This window comes from Maylandia zebra, linkage group LG5, assembly GCF_041146795.1.
Source record: "Maylandia zebra isolate NMK-2024a linkage group LG5, Mzebra_GT3a, whole genome shotgun sequence".
Classification (NCBI taxonomy): Eukaryota; Metazoa; Chordata; class Actinopteri; order Cichliformes; family Cichlidae; genus Maylandia; species Maylandia zebra.
Window position 1 is genome coordinate 2,800,590 of NC_135171.1, and position 16,279 is coordinate 2,816,868.

General features: G+C 43.7%; 1 protein-coding gene across 3 annotated transcripts in view; it reads right to left on the reverse strand.

The window, feature by feature from the left end:
- cadpsa (Ca2+-dependent activator protein for secretion a) overlaps window positions 1-16,279 on the reverse strand; it is a 348,666-nt gene that overhangs the window by 80,130 nt on the left and 252,257 nt on the right. For all 3 annotated transcript variants that reach the window (XM_076883644.1, XM_004572172.5, XM_076883645.1), the window contains one exon: window positions 1,385-1,540. In XM_076883644.1, the coding sequence (XP_076739759.1) occupies window positions 1,385-1,540 (156 nt within the window). The remainder of the gene's footprint in view (window positions 1-1,384; window positions 1,541-16,279) is intronic.

Below are 16,279 nucleotides of genomic sequence, written 5' to 3' on the forward strand. Positions count from 1 at the left end.
TCTCTTCCTCTCCCCTGACACAAAGTATAGTTCCCTAAAACTGTAATAGTAATTCTTCAAACATGTTACCAGTCATGTATGGGCAGAAATCTGTGCCATCAGAAACTGAATTTGAATCGAATTGAATCTGAATTGTAACTTGAATAAATGCTTTTACAAACTGAATATGAATTAGCCTAATTTGAAATTCAATTTATTGGTCTGAAAATGATCATCACTAAATTGAAATTGAATTTTATATTTTGAAAATGAATTCATTTGCTTTGCTTTGAAACTGTATTTTATGCTTTAAAAATTGTAGCTCTCGAATAATTTCAGATTCACCTTTCATTCATAAAAAACGAATTAAGCATGCGCTCAGTACCCTAAGAATTATTATGGTAGTTATACACAGTGATAGTTGTATATCATATTATACCACTTCAAACAGAGATGATCCAGTAATGCTGCACTAATGAATTACACTAACTATTCACTTTAGCTAAAGTTATTAAGTTAGCTAAAGAGTTGGGATGCTGTGTAAGACATAAATAAATCTAAAACACAAAGGTTTGGACACCGTTTTGCATGTTTCCCTACTGTAGGGGTCTCTGCAAGCATACAGAGGGGGTACTCTGAGAGGGTCCAAGATGACAACTTTGGAATTCTACTAGAAACAGTCGATCATATTTGTTGTCAAAGCTGAATCCAGGGCAAACTACGCTAAATTAGTGTTTTTAGCTAACAGCTACAATAAGCATAAAAGTTACTGTATGGCTATCATTTGTTAACATGACGCTTGTTCTTATACATGTAATACATTTATTACCAACCTGAGAGTTTATCCGCTGGTCATTCGACATGACGAATGACTTCTGAAGTCTTAATTCAGCTCAAGATGCTGTAGATTCCCGTCGGTAACACTTTCGGTCCGCTAGTAAAACGTAGTTCTATTAATCTGCACTCGATTACTCTTGAACTGGAACCGGATGTTAGTTCCAAAAAACTGAATTTTGGAACTGAAACTGAATGGTGAGAAGTGAATCTGAAATTATTCGAGAGCTAAAATTTTTAAAGGATAAAATACAGTTTCAAAGCAAATCAATTCATTTTCAAAATATAAAATTCAATTTCAATTTAGTGATGATCATTTTCAATAATGTAATAATGTAATAAATTGAATTTCAAATTAGGCTAATTCAAATTCAGTTTTTAAAAGCATTTATTCAAAATACAATTCAGATTCAATCTGAGCAATTCAAATTCAAATTTAACTTATTCAAATTCAGTTTCTGATGGCACAGATTTCTGCCCATAGTCATGTTTCAAACCCATTTTCAATTCAAATATCACTACTACAATATATACACTACAACTGTTTTCTAGCAGTCACACCTCATCTTACCGTTTGACACAGGATTCTATCATGTCACTAGACATCAGCTTCAGTCGGGTCTCAAGGTGTTTTCCAAACTCTTCTTCTGGCCAGTGGAGATCTCTGATGAATGTCTGCAAAGCATCAAGCTTCCAGAAGAGATCTTCTGATGTCCCTGAGCCATTACTGTAGAAAAATTAAACACATTTTTAGACATTATGTGTATATTCATGCAAACAAAATAAAAGACAAAAATCACTTTTATGGTGACTTCATTTACAATTCATTTACAATGCATAAAATAGTAATAAGACAAAAGACTTATCATGAATTGTATGTCTGTGGTCATAACTGCGTAAATTTGGGGTTCAAACTCAAAGCATTTTTGGGCTAATTTCAAGAACATAGTAAAGGACATTAATTGTGACTTTGAAGTGATTTAAAACCAGGTTTTCCAGAACTAATGAAATCCTCAATTTCCTGATGACAAAAGGGCCTTTTTTGGGGGAAAGCAAGGACTGCTTGGACCAGGATGAGCAGCACTCCCACTTATCACTGACCACATTATTAACTTGGTAAAGCCAAGTACATCATATTTGATACACAAGCTTTAGTGAGTTTTTGACACTTGTACATGATTAGTGTGATTCTCCAATATGTGCCTTTCTGTTGATTGTATATATTTCTTATGTTTGTTATTTATCCCTGCTGTCTTACTATTTACATTTTATTCCTGCACAGTCGGTGTAGAGCACAATAATGGGCTATTCTATTCTATTCTATTCTATTCTATTCCAAATGAGAAAATCCAAGGGCGATTGTGGCTCAAAGAGTTGGCAGTTTGTCTTGTAATCGGAAGGTTGCTGGTTCGAGCCCCGGCTTGGACAGTCTTGGTCGTTGTGTCCTTGGGCGAGACACTTCACCTGCCGCCTGCTGGTGTTGGCCAGAGGGGCTGATGGCGTGATTCTGTCAGTCTGCCCAGAGCAGCTGTAGCTACAACTGTAGCTGCCTCCACCAGTGTGTGAGAGTGAATGAATAGGGGCATTGTAAAGTGTTTTGAGGGCCCCAAAAAGCACCATATAAATGCAATTTATTATTATTACATAACCAGTACTTACACAAGCTAAGTTATTTGTATTTAATTCTAAGTATATGTGGTGTAGTCCAGCATTTATTTTGTAATCTGTGCTAAATTATGATTATTTGGGTGTTTTCTTTGGCACGTCTTGTTGTGTGCGGTGAACACCACTCTCATTCCATTTTCTGTCTAGAAGAAGAAGAAGAAGAAAGTGTGTACTTTATTGTACTTTATTGAGCCCCGTGGGGAAATTGCTCTCTGCATTTAACCCATTCACTTAGTGAAGCAGTGGGCAGTCTACGACAACTTCTTAACCATCAGCAGATGATGTATGCCGATATTTGGCCAATTTACTGTTAGTCTTTGGGAGGACTGCATGCAGTCTCGGTTTAGCTGTTTGACTATTCCTTTTCTGGCACTTATTGGACTTTTTTTTTGACTGAGAATCCACTGTTTCATATCAGGCCAAATAGTAAACTAACTAGAGTAGACAGATTCAAAGATCTAGATCCAGGCAAGCAGATGTAACAGTAAATGTTAAGATGCTGGTGTTTCAGCCTTTAGCAGAAAACCTCATCTTGTAAATCCTAAATGCTGAAGTGTACACAGCGGCTATTCTTAGAACATATTTTTCCACACTGAATAGACCTTGCATCTGTGGTATACCTAATGTAGAACAGGGAAAATAGTATAAATCCATCCATCCATTTTCTTCAGCTTATCTGAGGCTGGGTGGGAACAGCAAGCTAAGCAGAGAGGCCCTGACCCTCTTCTCCACAGCCACCTCCCCTAGCTTATTAAATTGAATGTGCCCGTATCACTTCAACTTTCTCCTTTCGATATTGAGGAGTAGCAGCTCTGCTTGAATGACTGAACTCTGACTGAAGACTGATCACTAAGGGAGATAGGGTAGTCACACTATGCCATGACATTTACATGAACATGGCTCTGGGACTATATAAAACCCAAGCATCAGCAACAAACTATTTTTATGCAATTCTAAACATGTGGGGGTTTTTGGGGGGTGGGGTGAGGGTGGGAGTGAAAGAGTTGCTAACTATGAAGTGAAGATTGAGATGCAACTCTCAGCACTTTTTTATAGGGCTGGTATTTTTGAATGTGTATCCACAAGATCCCAGATGTGGGAATAAAGATGGATGTGCTGCAGTGACAGCGTCACACTCTGCAGGATTCGGCGGCATATGAAGTAGGTTTCACACGTTTGAAATCCGTTGTCAGTGCAGACAACTTATAGCTTAATTTTTCAAAGTGCTATTGATGATGTGTGAATAGTATATTGTTACATCTAGGTCTTTTAATGGTAGCACTAACATGGCATATTAATAGAAAACCTGAATGGGTGGTGAAAATACATTAAAGTTGCACTTTAGTTATACTGTCCTAACCACTCCTGAGGCCAAAAAATTCTGCCAGGTTACTACATTCATTAGCAGACAAGAAAATACTAGCATCAAAAAGAAAACCACTACACAGTTATGTGCTTTGTTGATGGACATTGCTTCCCACAAGGCAGCACACAGATGTAATGATGAGGAAAGCACAGGGAGAGACTGCTTTCATTTTGCAACTATCTGTGAAATGGAATAATGACTACTTTCCCGAACACCATGTTTTGTTTTTCACTCTTACCACATGTAAACAACTGCTCAAAAGTTTTACAACACCCCAATTTTTCCAGTTATTTATTGCAACTCAAGTTGTTCAAGTCCAATGAACAGCTTGAAATCGTACAAAGGTAAGTGGTGAAGTGCCAGAGGTAAAAAAAAACAAAAAAAAGGTAAGGTTACTCAAAACTGAACGTACATTTCAGAATAATACAAAAAAGCCTTTTTCAGTAAACACAAAATAGGTTAACAATTTAAATTGTTCTGTAGCAATGGAGGTTGATCAAGCCTTGGAAGCTGCTGCTAATTCCTACATATACTGGCACTGGACACTTTCATAGACACAACTTGCTACAGAATTGACCACCTCATGCTTTTCGGAACAACATTAATTGTTTACAGCATAGTTTGTTATATATTAATATGATCATGTCCAGAGATGGGCGATAATCTGATCACTTTCTTCAAGTAACGAGTAAAGTAAGGGATTACTATTGCAAAAACGGTAATTAGATTACCGTTACTTTCCCGTAGGAACGCTGCGTTACAGCGTTACTAAAATTGTGATTGTTTTGCGAGAATGTCTCATGTAAGCGAGTGCGCTGTTGGTGACAACAGCTGTGTGCAGATCAACAATGGATCACATATCGATTGTGGGAGAGAGTATGAGCGTGCAGCGTTTAAAGCGTGGAAGTACTGACCTTACTTTGAGTTTGATTCCATAAAAAGTGAACAAAACATTAGTGTCCGTTGTGCGTGGGAAGAAAACTTCTTTTTACAGTGAAAAAACCCCTAAACTTCCAAGCAAGCAAAGAGTGCGCTACGACGTGACGGGAAACTCACAGAGAAACTCGCGAATTCTTCAACTGACCGCGGCACACCTGCACCAGGGTAACCCTCCGCCTACCCCACTCCTGCTTTACAGGTGAAAATAGAGCAACAGGACCGCTGAGTCTTTGACTTTATTTATGTTCTGCTGTGTCTTACTTGTATCTATTTGAAAGACTGAGTGTAAACACAAAAAATATTTTATTTTATGTGCTGGAATGTGCAGAAAATAGGTTTTAACTTCGGAGGTGGGGTGCCCCCGGCCTCTCGGCCTGGGGCTCAGTCACTCAGGCACGGCTGGCTGCCGGCGGAGCTCACGGGCGCGTCACTGCAACCCCCCCTGGCTTCTGCTCCGCGGCTGCTGAGTGAGCCCTCATCTGGGACTCTCCTCAGCTCTTTCTGGGACAGTGGCGCGGCTGCCCCTCTGTTGGTCTTCCTTGGTCTCTTGTGTTCTGGGGGCCTCTGGATGTCTGGAGTTTTGATCTCCTCCATACCTGCTTCATGCCCTGGAGGATGGGGCTGTGGCCCCCCCACACCCTCTAGCAGATCATTACATGAAGGAACCTTTAAAAAAAAAAAAAAACAAGCGCGTCCATGCTCACAGGTGTACACACGGGTGCTCACACACACAAACTACACCCTTTTTGGCTCCTACCTAAAAGCACACTGTGTTCTGTTGATCTTATGTGCTGCACAATAATGTTTAATATTTAGTATTTACTGTCATATTCCCATATATCATTGTGATGTTGTTTATTCTATTACTCTTGTTCTCTTCTGCTTGTTTTCTTTTTTCTTTCTCAGCAGGTGATCCACGTGATCGATATATGCATTTTTTTTTCCTTCTTTTTTTTTCCTGCTCATTCTGTTGGTTTTTGTTTTTTGCCCTTCTCCCCCATCCCTCTTCTCAGCTGTTTCTCTTTCCCTCTTTCTTTCTCCCCTTCTTTCCCCCAGTCAAGTCTGTCCCGTATTCAGTAAGTAAAAATAAAATGAACAATAAAAGGTGAATCAAGTGGACCATTACGGCAAGGCTGGGATGGTCAATTTGGTAAAGTAAATCCGTTGGGCATCTTTCTTTGCCTTTAGACAACAATTCTGATGGCAAAAGAGCCAAACGGGACAGGCAAAAAAAAAAAAAAAAAAAAAAATAGGTTTAAAATGTTAAACTAATTTATTCAAGTCAGAGAATGTTGCATATAATTAAATATTTGCTTGATGCATAAAGTTAAAAGATTAAAACTGCTAAAACAAGTTTTAAAAAGAGACTTTTCCATTTGATTACATTTTGTATGATGGATTATGTAGAAAAAGCAGATTTGGGCTGAAAGATCTATCGCTTTATCACCTCTTCAGGTTGTAAATCGTGTTTTAAAAAAGTAACTAAGTAACTAATTACTTTTGAAAATAAGTAATCAGTAAAGTAACGGGATTACTTTTTGGGGAAGTAATCAGTAATTAGTTACCGATTACTTTTTTCAAGTAACTTGACCAACACTGGTGATGAGCTCTGAAACCTGACTGAAACTCTTCAGTACTCCTAAGTACTGCCTGGCTCCTCAATCTGTAGCCACATCATCTCCTTGCAATGGGTTGGCTGAAGGGGTTGATGCATATGCATCCACAATGGTGGGGACAGTGGATCACTTTGGTATATTCTGAACTCCTGAGCTGGAGAACTCAGGAGTGGACCATCACCTCACAACATGGATACTGGACTACTTCACCTACCGACCACAGTATGTGAGACCTCAGGGCTGTGTGTCAGACAGTGTTGTCTGCAGTACGGGGGCCCCACAGGGAACGGTTCTGGCTCCGTTCCTCTTCACCATCTACACTGCAGACATCTCCCACAACTCCACCCAGTGCTTCCTGCACAAGTTCTCTGATTACTCTGCAATAGTCGGCCTCATCACTGATAGGGGACGACAAGGAGTACAGAGGACTGACCCAAGACTTTGTGGACTGGTGCCAGCTGAACTACCTAAGAATCAACACTTGAACAACCAAGGAGTTGATGGTAGACTTCCACAGGCACAAACATCCTCCACTGCAACCACTGAACATCCAAGGTATGGACATTGAGACTGTGGACAGCTACAGGTGCCTTGGTGTTCATCTGAACAATAAACTGGACTGGACTCATAACTCAGACGCCCTCTACTGGACAGGGCAGAGCAGGCTGTACCTGCTGCAGAGACTCAGGTCTTTTGGCGTGAAGGGCCCACTCCTGAAGACCTTCTATGACTCTGTGGTGGCCTCAGCCATCTTTTACGGTGTGGTCTGCTGAGGCGGCAGCATCTCTGCTGGGGACAGGAAGAGACTGAACAGGCTGATCCACAGGGCCAGCTCTGTTCTGCCCTCTGGACCCAGTGGAGGTGGTGAGTGACAGGAGAATGGTGGCTATGCTGCCATCCCTGTTGGACAACATCTCCCACCCCATGCAGCAGACTGTGACAGCACTGAGCAGCTCCTTCAGTGGCTGCGGCACCCATGGTGTGGGACGGAGAGATTTCGCAGGTCTTTCCTTCATACTGCTGTCAGTCTACAACATGGTCTCTGCAGACACACGTGCAAACAGACACACACATATCCAATATACCATGGTAGCCTTTGTCTAGTCTCCCTTAAGTGCAATATTACTAAGTGCAGTTTTTCTGATGCAACATAGTATTTTATTCTATGAAAGAAATGTTATGCGATGAAAGTTATGCATGCAAAATTAACTTTGTGCAGTGCCAAGCATTTCAGCAGTGTGAGACATTAAGAGCAGCTCAGGCTATTCCTAATGTCTTGATATACTTCTCTCTCAACCAGTAGCTGGCACTTTGACCATCTAGTGTTGTTTCTAATATCCATACACGCAATGGCGGTCCTAGCCTTTATGATGCCCTGGGCAAACAAGGGGGCCGAATACTTTTGCAAGCCACTGTATATATCAGAATCAGAATCAGAATCAGAAAGGGTTTTATTGCCAAATGTTGAGCGGGTTTACAACATTAGGAAATTGCTGCGGTGCTTCAGTGCAAACATACTTTTAGAAATACTGTTATAAATTAAGCTTAAATGGACATGAAAATAAAAATGAGAATAAGAATTAAAAGTGCTAAGTAGATAGATAGATATATACATGATATATACATGAGTGCAGGTGGTGATCAGTGCCAAACATGGAATGATGCAGTGAACACAGCGTAGGGTCATGTGTTAGTGGTGGGAACAGTCATAAGGTTATTGTTCATGTGTCCAACAGCAGAGGGGAAGAAACTGTTCTTATGGCGAGAGGTTCTGGTGCGAATGGACCGGAGCCTCCTGCCTGAGGGGAGCAGGTCAAACAGACTGTGTCCAGGGTGAGAAGGGTCAGCTGAGATCCGAGCTGCACGCCCCAGTGTCCTGGAGGTGTACAGGTCCTGCAGAGATGGGAGTCTACAGCCAATCACCTTCTCAGCAGAGCGCAAAACACGCTGCAGTCTCTGTTTGTCCCTGATAGTGGCTACAGCGTACCACACGGTGATGGAGGAGGCGAGGATGGACTCGATGATTGCAGTGTAGAATTGCATCATCGTCCGTGTTGGCAGGTTGAATTTCTTCAGCTGCCTCAGGAAGTACATCCTCTGCTGGGCTTTCTTAATATTGGGCTTTCTTAATATATCTATATCTATATAATATATTAATATCTATATATCTCTCTCTCTCTATATATATATATATAGAGAGAGAGAGAGACAGCGAGTACACATGGAATGCAAACAGCTAACAAACAACCATTATAATTCGTTATACAATGAGAACAGGCCAAATCAACAATTGACAATGACTAATTAATATTGTGCTGAACACAGTCCAAAAGATTCAGTAAGCTACATCAGTGTCTACTGTTTACTATCATAGCCAAGTGACTAACAAACATAAACAGAAATTTTCACTATCCCTACTAACTAATGTTATGTTGTTGTGTCTCTGTTGTGGTCAGTGCTATCCTCTCTGCTATTGCATGCTGGGGCAGCAGGTTGAGGGTCACACATGCCAACAGACTAAATAAACTGATCCACGTGGCCAGTAATGTGTTGGGGATGGAGCTGGACTCCGTTAGGGTGGTGTCTGAGAAGCAGATGTTGTCCAAGATAAGGACAATCATGGATAATACCTCACACCCACTCCATGACATACTGGCTAAACTGAGATTACCAAAAAGCACCACTGAACGACACAGGAAATCATTCCTTCCTGTGGCCATCTCACTGTACAACTCCTCCGTGTAATACACTGTAAAAACTGCAATAGTTACACCCTTTTTATACACGCTCTTTTATACTCTGGAATGTTTTTGACGTTGCTAACTGGCAGTCTTTTCAAGCGATGTTGAAATTTCCACATTTCGACACTTCAAATACTTCAGGAGCTGTCCGCTCAGCGCAGCATCAGCACCACGGATACATCTGTAGACTCGAGACAGAATTCACAATGTGTTTTTGGGACTTTCAGGTGTTTGGACCAATGTTTTCTTTTCTGATCAAACCAGAAAGGTTTGTCAGCTGGATTTGTCTCGCATTAACTGGCTGGACAAAGAGGACATCGAAATGCAGCTGATTGAACTGAAAAGCTCGACTCTGTGGGGTCAAAGTTTGCAGAACTACGAACACAGCTGGAATCCACAGCTGTGCGTGTTCATGGAGCTGCATGTTCACCTGCTGGACATCACTACCTGACAGGTTTAACTGTCTTCAGAACATTGTAGAGGCCTTATTGACAGTATTTGGCTCTACATGTCTGTGTGAGTCCTCAGGTAGCCTCTGAATGCTGGACACTGGGAGACCTGTGTCTCTGAGTGGGAGACCAGAGATCACATTAACATGTGTGTCTCTGTATCAACAAACATGTCATATTGGCCCAGTTTATTTTTCTTATCATTGTTGTGAGGAGACCATAAATAGCATTTGCATTTTCTGTTGTTCAGTTCATTTGCTGTTATGGATAAAAAGTCTTTGTTGTTTCCAAACAGCTGATAACTATTCGCTGATAGCTGCCTACATCTGCAAACAAATATAATTCTATAAAGTTGTTCTATATAGTGTGTAACTGTTCATATAGAGCGTTATTAAATTTATTGCTAATGCAATTATATGACACATTGACTTCTGAGGAAATTTTAGATGGCACTCATCATCAGAAAGGTTGCCGACCCCTGGTTTGGAGTTTAGTTTGTTATTGCTACTATTTTTACCATTCTTGGAGAAACTGTAACCCACATAATTTCCTTAAAGATTAATCAAGCATTCTGATTGTGTTTGTTTCAGGATACATAACCTGCCATTATCCAATCACACATCTGCTTACCTGTATCTTTTGCTCGTTTCTCCTCCTCTTCTTTTCTCTTTTTTCTAATCTGAGCACCTGATGGCTTTGAACTTTTCTCGTTCTTCTTCCATTAGTTTTAATTTTGCACTCCAGTATGAACACCCATCCCCCAACCCGAGGATCACCACAACATAACCTAATAGACCAACACCTTAGTTCACAGATTTGTGTTGTCTAGGGTTTATTTCTGGGATTTTGCACAATCCAGGATTTCAATCATGAATACATAATGTCCTTGGATTTACAACATTATGAATGAAATGTGCTCTATTTGGAACCAGCCCCCCCCCCCTCCTTTCGACAGGTTGTGTGTGAGACTTTAAATCATCAAACTGTAAATTATAAACTTTAAATTGTTATTGATCCCTTTACCCCGAGTCCTAAAGTGTATATTTATTTTCTTACTCTTCTTATATTTATTGTTTGTTTACTTGCACTGCTGTAACTGGATCCTCATCGTCTCGTCTCTCTATACACTGTACTGTATATAGCGGAGATGACAATAAAGTTTACTTTAACTTCAGCAGCGAGCAGGCACACCGACGGCTCCCACGCTCACTTTTCACGTATAGAATTAAAAAAAAACATTGGTGCAAATTATAAGTCTGTATCATAATGTCTGGTGTTTGTTGGTTTGTTTTTATTTTGTTTTATTTTGGAAGTTGGTTATTAGATGGTGCTCCAGCCAGCCAGAGAATCCCCCTCCGCCCCGCCGTCTCCTTCCTGTGCCGCAAGCAGCAGGCAAACGGAGGGCGCCCTTACTCCCAGCAAATGGCATAAGAACACAGATCGGTGCCTATGCCATCCCCAAAATGCGCTGGCATGATGTCGGGGCAGCATGAGTATGAGCAACTTTTTTTGCCAATACCCGTGATGCCGCCCCCACCACAATGCCGCTCTGGCTGGTTTTTAATATGTCGCCCATATCAAAAAACGCTACTGCATACACGTCAATACTGTTCCTTTGAGCTGTGGCCTATTAAGCTCCAGCTTTTCTATATCTAATAAAATAGCATGATATAATAAAATAGTATATTTTATTAGATATAATAAAATAGCTAGCTACATTTACAGCTGCTCAAAAATTAACACAGACTTGCAAAATTTATAAAATAATAATCTGTTTGCGATTTGACATGCAGTAGAATCTTATACATATAAATACATGTAGACATTACGATTAAACTCATCTCCACTGTGAGTAAGATGTACTTCATCTTGTGTGCTCTTTGAGTGCTGGCAAATGTTAAAAATAATGATGCTGATACTGTTGCGTTTCTGAGCAAGCAATTAATACAAATAAGTTAATTGTTTTTGCCTCAGCTGATATCAAGAATGTATCCTGTGTCCCTGTATATCCTAATACATAAACTGAGTTTAGTGTTACTTAGCCCACAAATTTTGAGGCATGTTACAACTGATCTTCTTACTCATCTCTGTGCTTGTCCTGCTAGACCTCAGTGCAGCATTCGATACTGTTGACCATAATATCCTATTAGCGCGATTAGAGCATGCTGTAGGTATTACAGGTACTGCACTGCAGTGGTTTTTATCATATCTAATAGACTCCAATTTGTTCATGTAAATGGAGAGTCTTCTTCATACACTAAGGTAGGGCTGTGCGATATGCAGCAGCCTAAGCAGAGAGGCCCAGACCTCCCTCTCCCCAGCCACCTCCTCCAACTTATCCGGGGGAACACCAAGGCGTTCCCAGGCCAGCTGAGAGATATAATCTCTCCAGCGTGTCCTGGGTCTGCCCCGGGGCCTCCTCCCGGTGGGACATGGCCGGAAAACCTCACCCAGGAGGCGCCCAGGAGGCATCCTTGTCAGATGCCCGAACCACCTCAGCTGGCTCCTTTCGATGTGGAGCAGCAGCGGCTCTACTCCGAGCCCCTCCCGGATGGCCGAACTTCTCACGCTATCTCTAAGGGAGAGGCCAGCCACCCTTCGGAGGAAGCACATTTCTGCCGCTTCCGTATCCGCGATCTCGTTCTTTCGGTCACTACCCACAGCTCGTGGCCATGGGTGAGGGTAGGGACGTAGATCGACCTGTAAAATGAGAGCTTCGCTTTTACACTCAGCTCCCTCTTCACCACGACGGACCGGTGCAACGTCTGCATTACTGCAGCTGCAGCCCCAATCCGTCTGTCGATCTCCGGCTCCCTTCTCCCATCACTCGCGAACAAGACCCCGAGATACTTGAACTCCTCCACTTGGGGCAGGAACTCATCCCCGACCTGGAGTGGGCACTCCACGTTTTTCCAGCTGAGAACCATGGCCTCAGATTTGGAGGTGTTGATCCTCATTCCCGCTGCTTCACACTCGGCTGCGAACCGTTCCAGTGCGAGCTGGAGGCCCCCACCCGATGAAGCCAACAGAACCACATCATCCACAAAAATCAGAGATGAGATTCTGAGGCCACCAAAGTGAAAGCCCTCCGCCACTTGGCTGCGCCTAGAAATCCTGTCCATAAAAATTATGAACAGAACCGGTGACAAAGGGCAGCCCTGGCGGAGCCCATCACCCACCGGGAACGAGTCCGACTTATTGCCGGCAATGCGAACCAAGCTCTTGCAACGGTTGTATAGGGATCGAATGGCCCGTAGCAATGGGCCAGACACCCTATACTCCCGCAACACCTCCCGCAGGACACCCCGAGGGACACAGTCGAATGCCTTCTCCAAGTCCACAAAATACATGTAGACTGGTTGGGCAAACTCCCATGCGCCCTCAAGTATCCTGGAGAGGATAAAGAGCTGGTCCAGTGTTCCGCGACCAGGACGAAAACTGCATTGTTCCTGCTGTATCCGAGGTTCGACTAGCGGACAAACTCTCCTTTCCAGCACCCCGGCATAGACTTTCCCAGGGAGGTTGAGGAGTGTGATCCCCCTGTGGTTGGAACACACCCTCTGGTCTCCCTTCTTAAAGATGGGGACCACCACCCCGGTCTGCCAGTCCACAGGTACTGCCCCTGATCTCCACGCAACATTGTAGAGGTGTGTCAACCAGGACAGCCCTACAACGTCCAGAGCCTTCAGGAACTTGGGGCGGACCTCATCAACACCAGGGGCCCTGCCACCAAGGAGTTGTTTAACTGCCTCAGTGACCTCGTCCCCGGAAATTGTCGGGTCACTCCCCTTATCCCCAGACTCTGCTTCCTCCTCGGAAGACATGTCAGTGGGATTAAGGAGGTCCTCGAAGTATTCCTTCCACCGCCTGACAATTTTCTCAGTCGACGTCAACAGTGCTCCGCCAGCACTATACACAGTGCAGGTAGAGCACCGCTTTCCCCTCTTGAGACGCCTGACGGTTTGCCAGAATCTCTTCGAGGCAGTCTGAAAGTCTTTTTCCATGGCCTCCCCGAACTCATCCCACACCCGAGTTTTTGCTTCAGCCACTGCCCGAGCCGCATTCCGCTTGGCCTGTCGATACCTGTCGGCTGCCTCCGGAGTCCCACAGGCTAACCAAGCCCGATAGGACTCCTTCTTCAGCCTGGTGGCTCCCTTCACCTCTGGTGTCCACCATTTGGTTCGGGGATTACCACCACGGCAGGCACCAACCACCTTGCGACCGCAGCTCAATGCAGCAGCTTCGGCAATGGAGACGCTGAACATGGTCCATTCGGACTCAATGTCCCCAGTCTCCCTTGGAATGCTGTTGAAGCTCTGCCAGAGGTGTGCGTTGAAGATCTCGCGGACGGGAGCCTCTGCTAGACTCGGCGCATAAGTGCAGATGACAGTCAGGACCCGTTCCCCGACCCTAAGGCGCAGGGAACAAACCCTCTCATCCATCGGGAAAAACCCCAACGTACCGGCAGCAAGTCGAGGGGATATTAGAATACCCACCCCAGCCCGCCGCCTCTCACCAGGGGCAACTCCAGACTGAGACAGAGTCCAGCCCCTCTCCAGGAAACTGGTTCCAGAGCTCAAGCCATGCGTAGAGGTGAGCCCGACTATATCTAGCCGGTACCTCTCAACCTCACGCACTTATTCAGGCTCCTTCCCCACCAGAGAGGTGACATTCCATGTCCCTATTGCCAGTCTTGGCAGCCGGGGATCAGTCCGCCAGGGCCTCCGCTCCTGGCCGCCACCCGGCACACAATGCACCCGACCCCTATGGTGCCTCCTGCGGGTGGTGGGCCTGCGGGAGGATGGGCCCATGTCTCCTCTTCGGGCTGTGCCCGGCCGGGCCCCATGGACTAAGGCCCGGCCACCAGACGCTCGCCCTCGGGCACCCTCCCCGGGCCTGGCTCCAGGGCGGGGCTTCGGTAACCCTATCCCGGGCAGGGTAAAACTGTTCCCTCGATGTTCTCTTCATAAGGGTCTTCACCAGAAATCTACTTAACAGATTTTATAATTTACTTTAATTTCACCACTCCTGAGCCAATTTAAGGATCTTCCATTCGGCAAACAGATCATTTAGAATTCATCCAATATGCACAAATTTGCGTTTTCCTTGAACAGGCTTGTGCTTACCTTTAAATCTTTTAGACCGGTCTCCTGTTCGCCTCATATCAGATCCCACCTTAAGCCAATCTATCCTCTCAGCCGCAAAAGAATCCGGGTCACGGCACCAATTATTAAATTTAGTTCTTTAAATTCTTTTGGCGAAAAAAGAAAAACTGGACCCAGTGTGGTCAAAACTCAAAAAATGATCTTGATTTTACATTTACGGAAATGGAGAACTGCAGCACGAGCACACATCCGCAGCTCTGACAAAATCACAAGGTGAATGTGTATATGTATAGTTTGGCTACGTCACACGCTAAGTTTCGATCAAAAAAACTCCTTGTATGGTACCAGTTGCTCTTTCTTTGTGTCTTACTTCCTGTGCAGCTCTGCACTAAACTTCCCCTTCTCTTTACTTCTCCTTTCTAAAGTCTGTTGCCAGGGCAACTTGTCACCCTCTGACCTAGTTCTTTGTCAACTCTGGGCCTTGTTTATAAAGGCCTCTATTATTAAAATACATAAAACAATATAGTCAGTAAATAAGCATTAAGAATATATATTTATTTCTTAACACAATCCATTTACCATTCCAGTGTGGCTTGTTCCTTGTGCAGCCATAGCCTCCGCATCCTGATATTCCTCTGTTACGGCCCTGGCCGAACAGTGTTTCTGCAAGTCTCTCCCCTGATTGGTTGAGCTAGTCTAGCCTCAACGCGTCAACTTTACCTTCAACTGTGAATTTGATTCTGGTTTTGGAGAATGGAAGAGCAAGACCTTAACCCTTAACCCACTCTTAACCTTTATTATTGTACTTTCTTGCCCCTAGATAGTGGCATATAAAGCGTCTCTCTTCTGCTTTGCTCATTGTGTTTTCCCAGAGCTTAGAAGGCTTCAGAACCAGTGGAACCCTTGTTGAGCAGCCCCAGCCTGAGGAGACTACATGCCGTGTGATGCAGCCCCAGTTGCTGGACCCTGAGCTTGTGAGTACCACACTACCTGAGCCTGAGCTGTAGGTGTTATGTTGCTTGAGCCTGTGGGTCTCGTGCCACCTGTCTACTAATACCTCAGTACACTTAATATCATAATCTGTAGATTTTGCAGACTGAGTGCAATACCTGACATGAACATGCCTGACCGTTTGCCAGAAATACAGAACAAGCTTTGCATTGCATTCATAAGAAGGCATGTAATTTCCTAACAATTGTGGTCCCCCAATGTTAAAGCACAGCTTCCTAACCCCTTCATTGAAAAGGGGGACTACTGCTCCAGTGTGACATTTAAAGGGTACTATCTATATATTCCACTTAATATTGCCAAGGTCTGAAGATCGTGATTAAAGAAAAGAACCCTCTGATGATGAGAACAAGGAATCAGGAAACCTTGCCTGAAGTACACATACTGGGGCCTCACCCTGAAGCAAGGCCCAGGGTAGGGCCCATGTTGAGCCCCTATCCCAGCCCTTAATCCATGGGCTGAGCCTAAATGTATGTGGAGTCTACAAGACTAAAATTCAATAGACGCATAGTTAAAACTTTTATCAGGAACATACACAGTAATGTGCAGTTCTGCTTAGGGCTTAAGGTCAGAGTTT